At 39.7% G+C, this 16578-nt stretch overlaps 1 protein-coding gene across 1 annotated transcript; it reads left to right on the top strand.

Annotated features, from left to right (window-relative positions):
- Positions 1-1304: 1304 nt before the first annotated feature.
- Positions 1305-14969, top strand: LOC149313468 (T-complex protein 1 subunit delta). The gene is made up of 14 exons (XM_089519140.1): positions 1305-1571; positions 4559-4611; positions 6500-6589; positions 7039-7147; positions 8514-8656; positions 8931-9052; positions 9136-9268; positions 10412-10551; positions 11384-11480; positions 12090-12200; positions 13151-13281; positions 13375-13609; positions 14432-14545; positions 14803-14969. Exons 1-14 carry the CDS (start codon positions 1439-1441, stop codon positions 14815-14817), a joined length of 1626 nt encoding a protein of 541 aa, XP_089375266.1. The 5' UTR covers positions 1305-1438; the 3' UTR covers positions 14818-14969.
- The last annotated feature ends 1609 nt before the right edge of the window (positions 14970-16578 follow it).

Below are 16578 nucleotides of genomic sequence, written 5' to 3'. Positions count from 1 at the left end.
ACTCCATAGCAAATGCTTGGAGTGGCTGGCATCTTTGGTGGCATGGAAGTGAGTGGGGTATATACACTGTGTGACCCTTGGTTAAGAGGGAGTGATTTACATATTAATCTGTCTGTTTGTTTGTTGTTGAATGGTAAGGCCTCAGGGTGTCTGGACAATGTGAGCAGACAATGGATCACTAATTAAATGGACACCCTGAGGCCTTACCATTCAACAACAAACCAACAGAGAGATTAATATGTAAATCACTCCCTCTTAACCAAGGGCCACACAGTGTTTATACCCCACTCACTTCCATGCCTCCATTCTCTTAAGATGCCAACCACAGATGCTGGTGAAATGTCAGGAATAAACTCTTCCAGAACATGGCCACATAGCCTGAAATACCCACAAAAAGACCCTATGAAAACACATTATTCCTTTCCTCCAAAGTGAATTCAGTTTGACTCACAAGACAAAATATCATTTACCAAGAATATCAATAAATAAAAACAATTTGAGTGTTATTTTTTAATATATTTATTAGTTTATAGCCTGCCTTTCTCCCTAAATGGGAATCAAGATGGCTGTTTTCAAATTGAAGAATCAAAGCATCAGCCACAGTGATGTCAAGATTAAACGATAACATCAAGAGGAGTCCATCAAGGCAGGTCTGGAATCGCAAAGGCTTTCTTGCTCTGGGTGACACCAAATCCCCTCTGGAGAGTGGGAAGCCGTAGGGTAAACTGTGGATGACCGAATTTCACATTTTTAATGGAGGCTGCATCCGCACTGCAGAATCAATCCAGTTTGAGACTGCTTTAACTGCCATGGCTCCGTGCTATGGAACCCTGGGATTTGTAGTTTATTGTGTGACTCCAGAGCTCTCTGACAGAGAAGCTAAATGTCTCACAAAACTATAGTTCCCAGAATTACTTAGCATTGAGCCAGGGCAGTTAAAATGGTCTCAAACTGGATTACTTCTGCAGGGTGTTTCTAACTGACGAGATGTTTACTGTTTAAGTTAGACGCAGAGGAGGAAGGAGGCTGCGTCTGCATTGCAGAAATAATCCAAGTTGACACCCACTTTAACTGCCATCCATGGCTCCATGCTATGGAATCCTGGGATTTATAGTTCATTGTGGCACCAGAGCTCTCTGACAGCCAGAGAAGGCTGTCTCCCAAAACTACAATTCCCCAAATCCCTTATCACTGAGCCATGGCAGGCAGCTATTGGAGGAACCAGGCTGCAAGGCCTGGTTGGAGCAGAGCCGGCGTTTGAGATAGACAGACCCTCTCCGCCGAATGACGTCACGCCTGCGCGACCGTTAGCGCCTGGCGAAGGAAGGCCCCCACCTCTCTCCGTCTCTGCTGGTCGCTTTCTGGAAGCTTCTCGGCGGTTGCGGTGTGCGCAGAAGGCAATCCGTGTCCATCGGGGCCCAGGAGAGCGCGGGCAGCGATGCCGGAGAACCTGAGCGCCAGGGCGGCCCCGGCCAATGCGGGGAACCGGGGATCCGCGGGGATCCGCGGCTCCTACCAGGACAGGGACAAGCCCACCCAGATCCGCTTCAGCAACATCGCCGCCGGCAAAGGTAGGCCTTAGGCTTTGTCTCTTCTTCGGCCGCAAGGGCAGGCCCACGAAGGCCTTCCCAATGATTCCCTATGGGCAAGGATTCCCCAATGATTCCCTATGGGAAAATAGTCCCCAATGATTCCCTATGGGCAAGGATTCCCCAATGATTCGTTATGGGCAAGTAATCCCCAATGGTTTCCTATGGGCAGGTAGTCCTCAATGACTCCTTATGGGCAAGTCTTCTCCAATGATTCCCTATGGGCAATTATTCCCCAATGATTCTTTATGGGCAGGTAGTTCCCAATGGTTTCCTATGGGCAAGTAGTCCCCAATGGTTTCCTATGGGCAAGTATTCTATGATTCCCTATGGGCAAGTCTTCTGAAATGATTCTCTATAGGGCATCCTGGGAATTGTAGTCTGGTCTGTCAGAGAGAGCTCTGGGGCCTCACCAAACTGCACACACCCCAGGATTCCACTCCTCCACCCAATGCATCTGAGGAAGTAGACTTTAGTCTACGGAAGCTCATACTGCCAACTTTTTCTTTCAGTTAGTCTTAAAGGTGCTATTAAGATCTCTTTACATACTGATCCTGCAAGCTATTTTTACCTTTGAATAATAATAATAATAATAATAATAATAATATGCATCTGATGAAGTGGGCTGAAGCCTAGGAAAGCTCCTTCTGCCAACTTCTTTCTTTCAGTTAGTCTCAAAGGGTGATACAAGATCTCTCTACATATTGATCCTGCAGACTATTATTACCTTTGAGTAATATTTATTATTATTATTATTATTATTTGCATCTGAGGAAGTAGACTTTAGTCTACGAAAGCTCATGCTGCCAAGATCATTATTTCAGTGAGTCTCAAAGAGGCTACGAGATCTCTCTGTATTATTATTATCATCATCATTATATCCAACTGCATCTGAGGAAGTAGATTTTACTCTGTGAAAGCTCCTGTTGCCAACTTCTTTCTTTCGTTTCGTCTCAAAAGGTGCTACAAGATCTCTACATACTGATCCTGCGGACTAACATGGCTATATCTTTTTGAATTCAGGAGGGACATCCTAAAACAAAAAAAAAACATTGGGGAATACTTGTCCATACGGAAAGCATAATTGCCTACAGAGAATCATTGCAAAATATTTGCTCATAGGGAAACATTGGAGAATACTTGCCCACAGGGAAAGGTTGGGCATGTATTCTCCTATGATTCTCTATGGGCAAATATGGTTTCCCTATGGGCAAGTATTTTCCAATGATTCTCTATGGGCAAGTATGGTTTACCTATGGGCAAGTGTTTTCCAATGATTCTCTAAAGGCAAGTATGGCTTCCCAGTGGGCAAGTCTTCTCCCATGAGCCCCTATGGGCAAGTATGGTTTCCCTATGAGCAAGTACAGTCATTTATTTTAGTGCGTCCTTATTCAGGATGCTCCAAGGCAGAGTCATTTGTTTATTCATTTCATTGTTACGCCACCTTTCTTCCAGAAGGGGACCCAAAGCGGCTCACAAACAGAAGTCACGGCCATTAAAGTGGTCCCAAACAGCTTTAATTCTGCCTGGCGTTTACACCTTAGATTGCATTCATAGTGCCTTTGTTGCCGTTAGTGCAATTGTGGGTATTCAGTACTTGCACAGGGCAGTTACCCCTGTTTCACATCACCTTCATTGTCATGGCTTCATCCTGAGAAACCCTGAGATTTGTGCCCAAGTGATGAGGTGCTCAGTAGATTATAATATACTCTGGGAAAAGAGTAGTTTAGGAGTAAATAAAATCCCATACCATAGATTCAGGATACTTTAGGAATTGTATTTTGAGACACTGAATTTGAGTTCTGCCCCATTAGAATAGAAACCTCAGAGTTTTGTTTTTTTGATGTGCAGCCCATGACAGTCAAAGTGTTGTAGGGGACTAATTGAACTGTGTAGTGCAGTCCTGCGTGTGTTTACACAAGAGTAAGACGCACAGATTTCATTATTCCCTTTTTAGCTGCCTTGCTTGTGTGAGGTAGCAGTCTTGGAAACGGTGCCTTGTTTGAGAAACGGTGCAGTGGCTATTTATAAAGCATATAGATAATGCAATGAAATAATTCTGTGAATCAAAATTTGATGTTTGGATATTTAAGGGTGGGCAGGTTTTGAGATACAGGAGCAAGAAGAGCTTGAGCATCTTGTTTTTCTGCAATGGCCAAAAGATCACTGGTGGAAGCAAAACATGAGTGTAACAGCATCTTTATCTTGCGTTTTGTAGCAAGTGGTACTAAATTGCCTCTGACACTTGGAGTTAACATATAGGCAAGCAGGGTTGATAGTCTCAATCTCTGTGGATTTTTCTAATCCCTGTAATCTCAGATAAGGGATACTCAATCTGTACCTTACATTTATCCCTGTTAAAATTAATTTTATTTGTTTTGGCCCAGTTCTCCAATCTCAAGCTGATTTCTATTCCTGTTCTCTGGTGCATTAGCTACTCCTCTTACTGATAAACATGCTTTCTATTCCATCATCTCAGTCATTCATAAGGATGTTAAACAGGTATCCATCCAAACTTCACAGGATGATCCAGTAAGAAAATCATCTATTTACTTTCTCTAAACTGAGCATAATTTCATCATGTCCTGATTTACTTGCCTTTTAGAAGAAATAAAATGCCCTAAGCATTGTTACTTTGCTTTGTAGGGCAATTGCTTCAATCCACTCATTGCCTTGTTGTTCCTTTCTAATACTTTTTCTAGCTCTACAATACTCCTTTTAAAAGATGTGGCAATCAGTACTGTGCATATTATTCCCAGTGTGGTTTGAAATAAGCATCACCTGTCACCATAGTTTTGTCCTGCTAAATAAGAAATTAATTTGCTCTTATTATTGTGGGGGCCAGAGTGGTTAGGTGTGGTAGTTTATGTACATTTTCTTTTTTACTGTAATAATCCCACAAGAAAATTAGCAAGACTACGGTAGCAAGCAAACATTGATTTGTAATTGTACTGTCACCTCCGTTTTAGCGGTTGCAGATGCTGTTAGGACAAGCCTTGGACCAAAAGGAATGGATAAAATGGTAAGTCTTGAGGTTTATGTATTTGACATAATAACAGAACTTTAGTGCATCTTTATCCATACTAGCTATTTCCCTTGCCTTCAGTCATTATGTCCATTGCTGTGGATTTGCTGGATGTTGGTTGAATATTTTGAGTGTTGAGTGTTTACTGATAGAACATTATTATGAAACAGATTCCATACCTTACCAGGAATGGTTGATTATATTGGTTAGCAGTAACTGTACATGGGTGAAAAATACAAAGGCACGTGTCCGGCTTGTTAATTTTGTGGCTCCAGAACACTCCCCCCCCAAGACTATTAATGCCCCCAGAATCCCTCCAAAAAGTCTGACCCAGGATGTACCTTGAAGGTTCTTTGGTACCCATTTCCCCCCCAAAGTCAGGTCACTTCCTGTAATAAAAAATGCAACTAGAGATCTGGAAGATCGGAGAGTGTGGCTTCCAGATCCTCAGTACCTACCCAGTCCTTGTGGCAACCTTTCAGACACCTTTTGGTAGGCTTTGGAAAGTGGAGGAATGAAAAGGAGTGGAACATATATTTAGGTGGAAGAAGGGACAGAAGAAGCATTGTGAAAAGAGCTGCCTTATAGTAGTTGTGTGTGTTGCAAGAACACTAGGTTTTTTTTGCCCCATTGAACACACTGACTTGCATCTTTAAATGTCTGGGAGTGACTTTATAGGTCATGACCAGCCCTTTGAATGGTTCTGGGAAAAAGTCCTGTGTCCCAGATGACAGTAAAACTGCAGCATTTTTTATTGTATGTATATATATTTGTGAGTGTGCATGCGCGCATGCACTCACAGCTTCAAATCACCTGTCAATTTATGGAGACTCCATCAATTTCCTATGGCATTCTTAAGCAAGGACTACTCAGAGGTTCCTTCCAGTGAAATATAGGCTACAGCAGCCGGTATTCATTTATGGTCCCCCATCCAAATATTAACCAGGGCTTAGCCTGCTTACTTCCAAGATCAGATATGATCTGGTGCCTTTAGGGTATTTAGGCCTGCCTTTATCTATCTGCCTGTCTATCTATAAAAAACATTATGGTTGTTGTGTACATTTCAAAACTATTCCTGCACAGAACTTGATTTTATAGTTCAACCATGATGTGTGGCATGCAACTTCAGAACTGAATCCAGGCTGCACCCAGATTGCAAACTTCATTCTTTGTGGATTTGCGAATTTCCATTTTTGTGGGGAGAGGGTCTGGAAAAAGCCCCCCGCAAAAATGGAGAGACGACTATATGAACATAGGGGACAAAACAGTCCTATAGGAGATCACATACCAATGGCCAGTGTATCAGACAGGAGTCCCCTAGCACTACATTCTGAACTAACTCCTCCAAGCAGGATTAAAGTCATCATAAAGTAATGGTTCCATGTCTAATACCAGATAGGTGGCTTAGACGTTAGTGTGGTTGATAGTTCCATGGTCACTAACATGTCCAGCAAAACCAATAGGGAGGCACTGTCGGTATCCAACATGTAGATTGTCCAAAAAAATGACCAAAGCTATCTCTGTTCCATAATGAGGCTTGAAGTCAAATAGAAATGAATCTGGATAATCTATCTTGCCTAAAAACCCTTGAATATCTATGTGTTCAAATATGTGATATTGCAGACTGGGTAAAATGATCCAATACAGTGGGTTTTAGTGCCACATTTTATGGGGATGTCTGTGTTGACAGCATGAGGGGAAGGTTGATAAAGCACAGGGGCAGCTAGAGAAAGGTAAAAACTAAATACTGTCTTAATATAATGAGCCAGCTCTTACCTGAAAGGTCTCTAAAATGCAGTATAAATCAACAGTTGGTTATATTTGATTTGTAGATTATTCTCTTCTTTCAGTTAATATCCATAAAATTTTGGTTGTGCTTTTCCAGATCCAAGATGGCAAAGGAGATGTGACAATCACAAATGATGGTGCAACTATTCTGAAGCAGATGCAGGTTCTTCACCCTGCAGCCAAAATGGTAAGTAGAGTCGGCCCTCCATATCTTTCAGTTCTCCATGGCTTGAAAATATTTTTTAAAATAGCCAAAAAGCAAACCTTGATTTTGCCATTTAATATAAGGGTCACCATTTTGCCTTTGTATATTATGGGACTTGAGCATCCATAGATTTTGGTATCCAAAATACAAAATCCATAGATTTTGGTATCCAAAATTCCTGGAACCAAACCCCAGCAGATAACAAGGCACCACTATAATACTTATTTCCAGAGTTCATATCAGACCCAGAAGTGAAGACAAATCATGTAGAATTTATGCTTTTGCAGTTTTTTAGCCACCCCTTCTTAGGAAATAACAGAGTGGCAGCTCAAATTTTGTGCTTTTGCAAGTGATCAATTTATTAGTTTTGCATGGATATGATATTATCAGAGCAATTTGGAATTTTGCATAATTTTTTTGGTTGTATACAGCTGGTGGAGTTATCCAAAGCACAAGATATTGAAGCTGGAGATGGCACTACTTCTGTTGTGGTCATTGCAGGTGCTCTCTTGGATGCTTGTTCCAGGCTTCTTCAGAAAGGTATGTTTATATATATTGTCATATGTAAATAAGCTGGATTGTACAAGTGAAATTTCCTTTTGAGCTTTAGTTTAAAATGAAAAACATAATTGTTAAATAATAGCTATTGTGTTAGTTACCTGTGGTGGGGGTTGTTGTTGTGTGCCTTCAAGTTGTTTCTAACTTAATGGCTACCCTAAAGCATATCCATATCACAGAGTTAATTTGGCAATATTTGTTCAGGGAAGTTTTGCCATTGCCATCCCCTGAGAGCATGTGACTTGCCCAAAGTCACCCAGTGGTTTTCGTGGCCAAGCTGGGAATCAAGCCCTAGTCTTCAGAATTGTAGTCTAACACTCAAACCACTACGCCATTAGGATGCATGCTTAGATCCTCTAACAATCATTTAATTCTGCGATATCACCTTCTCTGATAGATTTGAAGTGTGGCTTGAAGTACAGTGTTTTACCAAAAGTAATGTTCTATACACACATGCACCTAAGCGAAACATTTCTAGTCAAGGCAAAACAAATTAACATATTCCTTTTCTAAAGAAATGCAGCACTTCTTGGTGGAAGGACTGAACTTTTACTAGTTTGAAGCCGGAGGCTTTCATGGCCGGCATCCTTAGTTTTTATTCTTGACGTTGGTGGTGAAACATCAGGAATAAACTCTTATAGAACATGGCCACATAGCCCAAAAAACCCACAAAAAACTATTTTGCTAGTTTATTTGTAAAACAATGTGTAATAAATGGATGTGAGGGGAACAAGCAGAGGAGAAATGTATTAATGTACAGTGGTACCCCGGGATACGAAAGCACCGCCTTACGAAATTCCCGGGATACGAAAAAATCCCAAAGAAAAAAACTGTTCCGGGTTACGTTTTTTTTTTCGGCTTACGAAAAAAAAATTTGGTGCTTTTCGGCGCGATTTCACACGAAATCGCGGCTTTCGCTATTAGCGCCTATGGGCTATTCGGCTAGCGAAAGTTTCCGGGTTACGAAAGCGGCGGCGGAACGAATTAATTTCGTAACCCGGGGTACCACTGTACAGCATATCAAAATATACATTAGTTCAACTGAAAAACAATTTTGCAGACCCCATTATTTACATGAGTACGCCATACGTGGCTTTCAGCATATGCTGAAAGCTGCACCAGAAGAGCCCTTCAGAAAAAATTAATGGGGCACACGCCTGTGGTGCACATTGGATGATGTGTGCCACTGGCGCGAGCCCCATTACCTCCAAAAGGGCTCCAGCATACGCTGATTTTCCCTTATGTGGAGGGATCCAGAATAGATCTCTACATAAGAGGAGTGCCCACTGTACTTGATATTTTTGAAAATATAACTATTGTTTGAATTGTTATCTTCAACTGTAACTAGGAATTCATCCCACCATCATTTCTGAGTCATTCCAGAAGGCACTGGAGAAAGGTGTTGAAGTCTTGACCAGTATGGGACAGCCTGTTGAGCTGAGTGATAGAGAAACCCTACTTAACAATGCAACTACAGCATTGAATTCAAAAGTAGGTATAGAAAAGAAAGTTCTTGGAAAATGTATCATTATATCCTGTTTAGTGCATGCTCTAATTACAGATTACATGGGTTAACATGGAAAGTTAATTATAATTTATCTTTGTTGATCAACAATCTCTCTTGGAGGTTCAATGTGGAAATGAGAAGCTGCACTAAGAAAACTGAAGATGTCAGTTGCTTAGGGCTTTGAAGTTGTTGATTTTGAGAGGTACTGCAAACTAACGAAAGCTAACTTTAATGTGGCTCTTTACTAAATCCTTGCAGGTTGTATCACAGTATTCTAGTCTGCTTTCTCCAATGAGTGTAGATGCTGTAATGAAAGTGATAGATCCAACTACAGCCACTGGTGTGGATCTTAGAGACATTAAAATTGTCAAAAAGCTTGGGTAAGTAGTAATATTCCAGAATCCAAATTTTGGAATGAAATTGGTTATTTTGTTTTTGTGCTTATTCAAGTATTTGTTTCTAGGGGAACAATTGATGACTGTGAATTGGTTGAAGGGCTGGTCCTTACTCAGAAAGTATTGAATACTGGTGTTACCAGAGTGGAAAAAGCTAAGATTGGTCTCATTCAATTTTGCTTGTCAGCGCCAAAAACAGATGTAAGTTGGTTTTGTCAATATGTCCTTCCTTCCTTCCATTTATATCCAGCTTATCTCCTGCCAAGGGGGATATAATTGATAATAATCAAATTAAAAATCAATGCAGCAGGTGTATATTACATTACATTACCTCATTTGTCTAATAGTGTGTCAAAGGCTTAAAACAACAATGAACTTGCTTTCTCTTTTTTTGAGATCTGTTGTTGCTTATGTTTGTCAATTTTTGATGATTTTTTAAATATTTTATATTTTGAATTCATTGCATCTAGTGTTTGAGTAGATAGACATAGGGTAATGTGAACATTAGATTTCTTGTGATCCATTATTTGCTGAATTTGTACATCAAGTATGCCAATTTGAGAGAAGGGACCCTGTTATGTAACAACAGTATATCTGCTGTATAGTACAGTAGATATACTGAAGGGACCCTGTTATGTAATAACAGTAGATATACTGTATACGTTGTCTAGTATTCTTTCCGAGAATCCCAACAGTCAGTAGGAATTGGTGGTCTGTCAGTGGATTGCTTACACATCTTGTATTTGTCAAGGCCTTAGCATAGAAAAATCTACCATTAGTAACATATTCTTATACTAACAATATATTACACAAACAAAAACCTTGCAATCATACCCTGCTATAAAGGAGGGATATAAATGATATAATTTATCTTACCGCTTAGTTTGTGATTAATTACTACACTGATACATTTAGATAGATTTTCCTGGGCATTATTTTTTTTTTTTACAAAAAAATTGGCATGAAAGGCATAAATATGGAAAGAATATGCTCAGTAGGAGATTCTGGAGGCAGCTGCTATTTACCTTTCCTGCTGTGAGCAGGGACACACTGCTATAGTAAGATTGGCTAGAGCAGAATCCCATTCTTTCCCATTTGGAACGTTATTGCCTTTATTTTATTGTTTACTGCAGAAACCTTGCAAACTATCACTGAAAACCTGTCTTTCTCTCAACTTCTGCCATCCTTCCAGTGCTGATGCTGCTTGAAGTTTCTAACTAAACAAAAGTCAAGGAGAAAAAGTTGTGCTGGCAGGGATAAAAAGACTTTATAAAAGGAGCTTTTTTGTCAGAGGTTTTGTTAATTGAGGTATGCCTATACTTAAAAGTTCTTTACTTCTGTTAGATGGATAACCAGATTGTCGTTTCTGACTATACTCAAATGGACAGAGTCCTGCGAGAAGAAAGAGCCTACATTCTGAATTTAGTTAAGCAAATCAAGAAGACAGGATGCAATGTGCTGCTCATTCAGAAATCTATTCTACGGTATGCTTATTCCACTTTCATACTAATCTCATTACCACATGATGGATAGTATTCAGGATTAAAATTTTGTGTGACATTGTTAAGTTGGTCAGTAAGACCTGAAACTTCCTTTGAAGTTCATTTTATTAAACTCTTCTTAAAATGTTTCTAAATGCAGCATTCTTTATAAAAGAAACTTAATTCTTAGAACTTTAAGAAATGCAGTTTTTATAGATGGGAAGAGTAGGCTTGTGATGGTCCAGGGAAACATAGAGCCAGTGTGTAACTCTGATGTCAAAAGGCTATGTTTACCCTACCTACGTACTTCCAGCATTCCCATTTTTATATTGGCTTGTGGTGCTGGTAAAAAGAAAGTCTTTTCCTCTCTTTTCTCTTGCCTACTGCTATAGCTTTTAGGATTACTCCAAAGTTAGACTATGGGCCTGAACAGACAGGACAGAATAAAGCTGCTTCAGGTCACTTTGGAGGTATGCTCCTAAGAGGCTGGAAGCTGCGCTGAAGCCACTTTCCAGTCCTGAGGACTAGAGCGTAGCTTTGACGCAGCTTCTGGCCTCTTAAGATGCAAGTGTCATTTAAACAGCATACATTCAAAGTGACCCAAAACAGCTTTATTTTGGCCTGTCTGTTTCGGGCCCTATATTTATGGAAATGAAGAGATGCCTCCCACAAATCTACCTCTGGAATAGCAAACCCATTAAAGCAGAGAGAAGGTTTGGGAGTTCAAGAAGGTTTGATAGTGATGATGTATCTAATGATATCCTATTGGGTGGAGATTAAAAAGCTATGTTCTGAGCTGGGGTTAATGGGAGCTCATTCACTGTATTTATTTCAGGGATGCTCTAAGTGATCTAGCTCTACATTTCTTGAACAAAATGAAGATCATGGTGATTAAAGATATTGAAAGAGAGGACATTGAGTTTATATGCAAGGTAAGATGAAGTTAGGACAGCTGGCTTTGCTTTGTTTATCTCCATAATTTATCCATCTTGCTAAAATGTCATTGAAATAAGTGACAGCATTCCATGGCTGTATTTTGAAATTTGGGAGGCATTTAGTAATAGAACGGGTAAGAAAAAAGTATGTATGTAAAAGAGCTAACTGTTGCCATTTTTTCCTGTAGAAATAGTAACCTTGTACATAAAGATAGTTTTAAGGGGTGTCATATTGAGGATGGAGCGAGCTTGTTTTTTGCTGCTCCAGAGAATAGGACCCGGAACAGTGGATTCACACTACAGGAAAAGAGATCCCACCTTAACATTAGGAGGAACTTCCTGACAGTAGGAGCTGTTCAACAGTGGAACACGCTGCCTCAGAGTGTGGTGAATCTCCTTCTTTGGAGAATTTTAAACAGATGGATGGCCATCTGTTGTGGGTGTTTTGATTTCTGCACGACCGGGTTTGGACTGGATGGCCCTTGTAGTCTCTTTTGACTCTTTGATTCTATGATTCTACTTTTAAGTGTATGTATGATTCTAACCTTGGTTTGTGTAACATAGAACATACTGAATACCTGTGTCCCTCTTTATGTTTTTTTAAAGACTATTGGAACTAAGCCAGTTGCACATATTGATCAGTTCACTGGAGATATGTTGGGAAGTGCTGAATTGGCAGAAGAAGTAAATTTAAATGGATCTGGAAAACTAATAAAGGTAAGGAGACTTCATGTTTAGATGTATTTTCTGATGCCTTATGTAATAGATGTAAGGCATTAAAAAAAGACAAACGTTATTTCACAGAATAGTATTTCACCACATGAAAATGAGTAAAGTGTCAGTCAGGACTTAAGGGTGTAACAGTTATGATGAATCCAACCTCCCCTGGACCAAGCGGGTTTAAAGATAATTATTACTTGTTATATTATCTTGTCTATTCCTCCACTAACTATATCTCCCTATCTCATTTCGTGCTGAGAATGAAAATTCTTAGTGTACTGAGTCATCTGGATATATTGCCTTGTCTATTCCTCCACTAACTATATTCTGGCCACCACAAATGCTGCAGAGGAACTGCAAGCCCCGAGGTAATTTCTCCTTTTCTTGCAAAGCATCTATCAACACTCAACGTTCCATACTACAAAAATGAAGACCCCTGAAAAGTGATTACACCAGGACTTGGCAATACATTTGTTTTGCTTGGCACCAATGAGAAACCAGCTAAAGGCAGCTAAATGACACTCAATCTTTAAAAAATCCAAGTAATAATTATCTTAAAACCTGCTTGGTCCAGGTCCAGATTGCCCTGATTATACTGCAGCAGAAGACGTTAAGGAAACCATGAGGCACCCCAAATTGTATTGGGCTTTAATAGAAAGACTATATAAATTAATTTAATGAACAGTAGCTCATAATACTGTGTGATATTTTTAGCTGTCACTCCTACGTGCTAAGATAGAGGTAAAATTTTACTTTATTCTGATACTATACTACCTGATGGAATTTGTAAAAATAACTACTTTATTTATTTATTCGTTCAGTTGCCATTGCTGCTTTTTATTTATTTATTTATTTTGCTCTACAGTGCGACATTAAACTTTCTGTTCTATAATAACAACTGTGCTAGCAAAAATAGATGTCGCAGTAATAGTGTTTTTGTACTTCAGATTACAGGCTGTGCAAGCCCTGGAAAAACTGTAACAATTGTGGTACGTGGTTCCAACAAGCTAGTGATTGAAGAAGCTGAGCGTTCAATTCATGATGCTTTGTGTGTCATCCGCTGCTTGGTTAAGAAAAGGTAATAACTGCTTCAGTTTCTTGAACCAATACAATTATACTCCGTCTAACAAATACCTTTTTAACATTTCAAATTGCAAATTTTTAATTTCAGAGCCCTTATTGCTGGGGGTGGAGCACCAGAAATTGAATTGGCATTACGCTTGAATGAATATTCTCGCATCTTAAGTGGCATGGAATCTTACTGTGTCCGCGCTTATGGAGAGGCCCTGGAAATTATTCCATCTACCCTGGCTGAAAATGCAGGCCTTAACCCTATTTCTACTGTAACAGAATTGAGAAACAGACATGCACAAGGAGAGAAAACTGCTGGCATTAATGTTAGAAAGGTAATATGCAGACTGGCAAGACAAAACTAATAATGCTGTATATGTGCAGCATTTTCATATTTGAATTTACTATTAATGTGGATTTTTTCTAATATGCATAACTTAAATATAATTATCTGGACAGATAGCGAATTCTTAATATTTGCCTTGGGCTTCTGTAGCAAATATACGGGGATGGATTGCTTGTCTAAGAAGTGTATGCAAAGTGGGTCCTGGAAGGCAGAATTTTTTTGGAAGACTGCTGTAAAGCATGATGTGCCCTTTGTGTTGCTAACACATAGAGCGCAAGTGCTGTTAAATGTAACTTATTTCACACTACTAGTGTGTGTCCACCCTCTTTCTCCTTGCTTTGAATAAAGATTATGCCAGAGCTTTGTTAGTATTCATGTAATTGCTCTCAATTGTTAGCCCCCTCTCCCAAATGTCCACCTTGTTTGGAAGCAGTTAGGTAACGTAAAGGGGATTTGCCTCAGGTACATGGATGTTCTGGCAGATGACATGTGGCAGCTCTTAAACTGCTTTTAAACTGGAACTGACAAAGAAAGAGTTACATATAATCCTGTTTCCATTCCTCCTCCCTAAGTATGAAGTACTTAACAAAACTTAAAATTAATATGAAAAATGTTAACTGTTTTATTGGAGAATCAGTGTAGGATGGTCTATATGCTCAGAGGCTATGTACTTGGAAGGGCTTATATGTTTTTCATGGGATTTATATCTTATCTTCTACTACCTAGTAAAGACCTCTGAGAAATAAATATTGACAGTGCATTTTCTGTTAGCAATTTCTTATAAATTAAAGTTGCCATTCTTAAATTGTAGGGGGGAATTTCCAATATCCTGGAAGAGTTGGTGGTCCAGCCGTTACTGGTATCTGTCAGTGCTCTGACCCTAGCTACAGAAACTGTCCGCAGTATCCTTAAGATTGATGATGTGGTAAGCCAAGCAAATTTTAAATACTGACAAATGTCTCAAATGTTTGCTTCGTTACTGTTGACAGATTTGCTACTACCTTATATCAAAATGACTGTTCCAATGACAGTGATGAAATATTGAGTTTGTAATGACAACCCATGAGGTTTAAAGAGGCATTGCCATTATTAGTGGAAGTGCTAGAAAACAAAATGATATTGAATTAGAGAGGTGATATAGTGGCAAAGTGTAACACATAACAATCTCTCTTTCTTTTGCAGGTAAACACTCGATGAGAAGTCTAAAGGAAGAGACAGTACAGCTCATCGACATGTTATATGTTTAACATGATACCTTCACAGAAACCCTGTGTTGGATATCTACTTAACTCCAAGTTACAGTCATGTACTTTAGACAATTTAAATTAATAAAACTTCAGAAAGAAAAAGGCAGCTTTGTTTTAATTTTTTGTAACAAAATATTTGAATGCCCATTGGATTTGTTGCTGAAAACTACTTTACACTGGCTAGATCCTGTCTGTTTAAAAATCTTGCTACTTTAGCAGAAGAGACAGACATGTTCGCTTCTTTTGAAATTAGTGGGACTTAAGTAATTTCTGTCATGTATCGGGACATAATTGTAACTTGTGTTTGTCGGCTGTTACTGTCAGCAATTGGAACTATTAAACCTAGCACCTATCTCAGTGAAGGTGTATTTAATTTTGTGTTGGTATAAATCTGATGTTAGTTTCTAATGACATGATTGTCATATTAATAACAGTAGCCTTGCAGTGTGTATGCACCATGTACATCCCATTTTGGTAACTGAGGCCTGTTACAGACTGCCAAAATAAAGCTGCTTCGGGTCTCTTTGGAGGTATGCTGTTTAAATGATGCATGAGTCCTAAGAGTCCGGAGGTCGCGCCAAAGCCACACTCCATTCCTGAGCACTGGAGTGCAGCTTTGGTGCAGCTTCCGGATTCTTAGGATGCATGCATCATTTAAACAGCAGCTTTATTTTGGCAGTCTGTAACAGGCCTGAAGGCTGTGTTTGGAAACACATTTGTCTGCGTTTGTACGTGTTGCTAGGGTCACCTCTTGGAAGTCTTAAATTTAGTATGAGCGCAGTGAGTGCCCTTAGGATTGCTCACCTCAGTACAGCCCTTTCTCCTTTATTCTGAGACACAGCATGATCAGTTCTACAAAAAGATGCGTGGAAGTTCCTAAACATATAAATACCTCCATTGCTTGTTTCTTCACGTTAGAATAGTTTGACTTGCTGTGAGGTGGAATGGGGAACAGCCTCTTGATGTTTCCCCTAACCCAGTGGTCCCCAAACTGTGTCCTCTAAGGAATGTTGGACTCCAGCTCCCAGAAGCCTCAGCCACGTTGGCCAATAGTCTGGGATTCTGGGAGCTGAAGTCCAAAATCTCTTAAAGAGCACAGTGGGGACCACTGCCCTACATCTTCCTCTTTAAAGAAATCATTTGCTAGCAAAGGTTTTTGTCTGAAAATCATGCTAAGCCCTAAAGTTTGCTAGTACCCCCAAGAGTCCCAAACCCTTCCACCTGCATACAGCCAGGAAAAAAGGGTATTCTGGAGCAAATTGACCCAAACCGTATGCCGTTAGCAACACTTGCTGTAAGGCCTCAGTCATTATGTAAGGATCCTGAAGAAAAGGGGAGCTGCCAAGTGATAATGTTCTTTCATTACTCTACATAATACACTAAATAATAAGCTACTATAATTATCTGGGACAAATGTAAGGTACTACACTTAGACAGACAGACAGAAACAAAATGCAGAGATAGATCAGGTGACGCATGACTATGCAACAGTACATGTGAAAGGGATCTAGGAGTCTTAGTAGACCACTAGTTGAACATCAGATAGTAATATCCAGACCAAGGGAAGTAAACCTCACCTGGAATAAATACTGTGTGCAGTTTTGGACACAACAATTGCAGAATGATATTGAAAAACGGTGACCTGATAGACATGTTTAAATATTCGAGTGTCACTGAAGATGGAGCAAGGTGTTTTTTGGCTGTTCTAGAG

This window comes from Sceloporus occidentalis, unplaced genomic scaffold, assembly GCF_023333645.1.
Source record: "Sceloporus occidentalis isolate IW3139 unplaced genomic scaffold, rSceOcc1.0.p SCAF_4, whole genome shotgun sequence".
NCBI classification, from domain to species: Eukaryota; Metazoa; Chordata; class Lepidosauria; order Squamata; family Phrynosomatidae; genus Sceloporus; species Sceloporus occidentalis.
Note: the sequence above shows the minus strand (reverse complement) of the source record. Positions and strands in the feature narration are given on the sequence as shown.

Coding starts and splice junctions, on each gene's coding strand:
- LOC149313468 (XM_089519140.1), top strand. CDS start 1,439: ATGCCGGAGAACCTGAGCGCCAGGGCGGCCCCGGCCAATGCGGGGAAC. Junction 10,552..11,383: donor ATTCAGAAATCTATTCTACG/GTATGCTTATTC, acceptor TATTTATTTCAG/GGATGCTCTAAGTGATCTAG. Junction 13,610..14,431: donor CTGGCATTAATGTTAGAAAG/GTAATATGCAGA, acceptor CTTAAATTGTAG/GGGGGAATTTCCAATATCCT.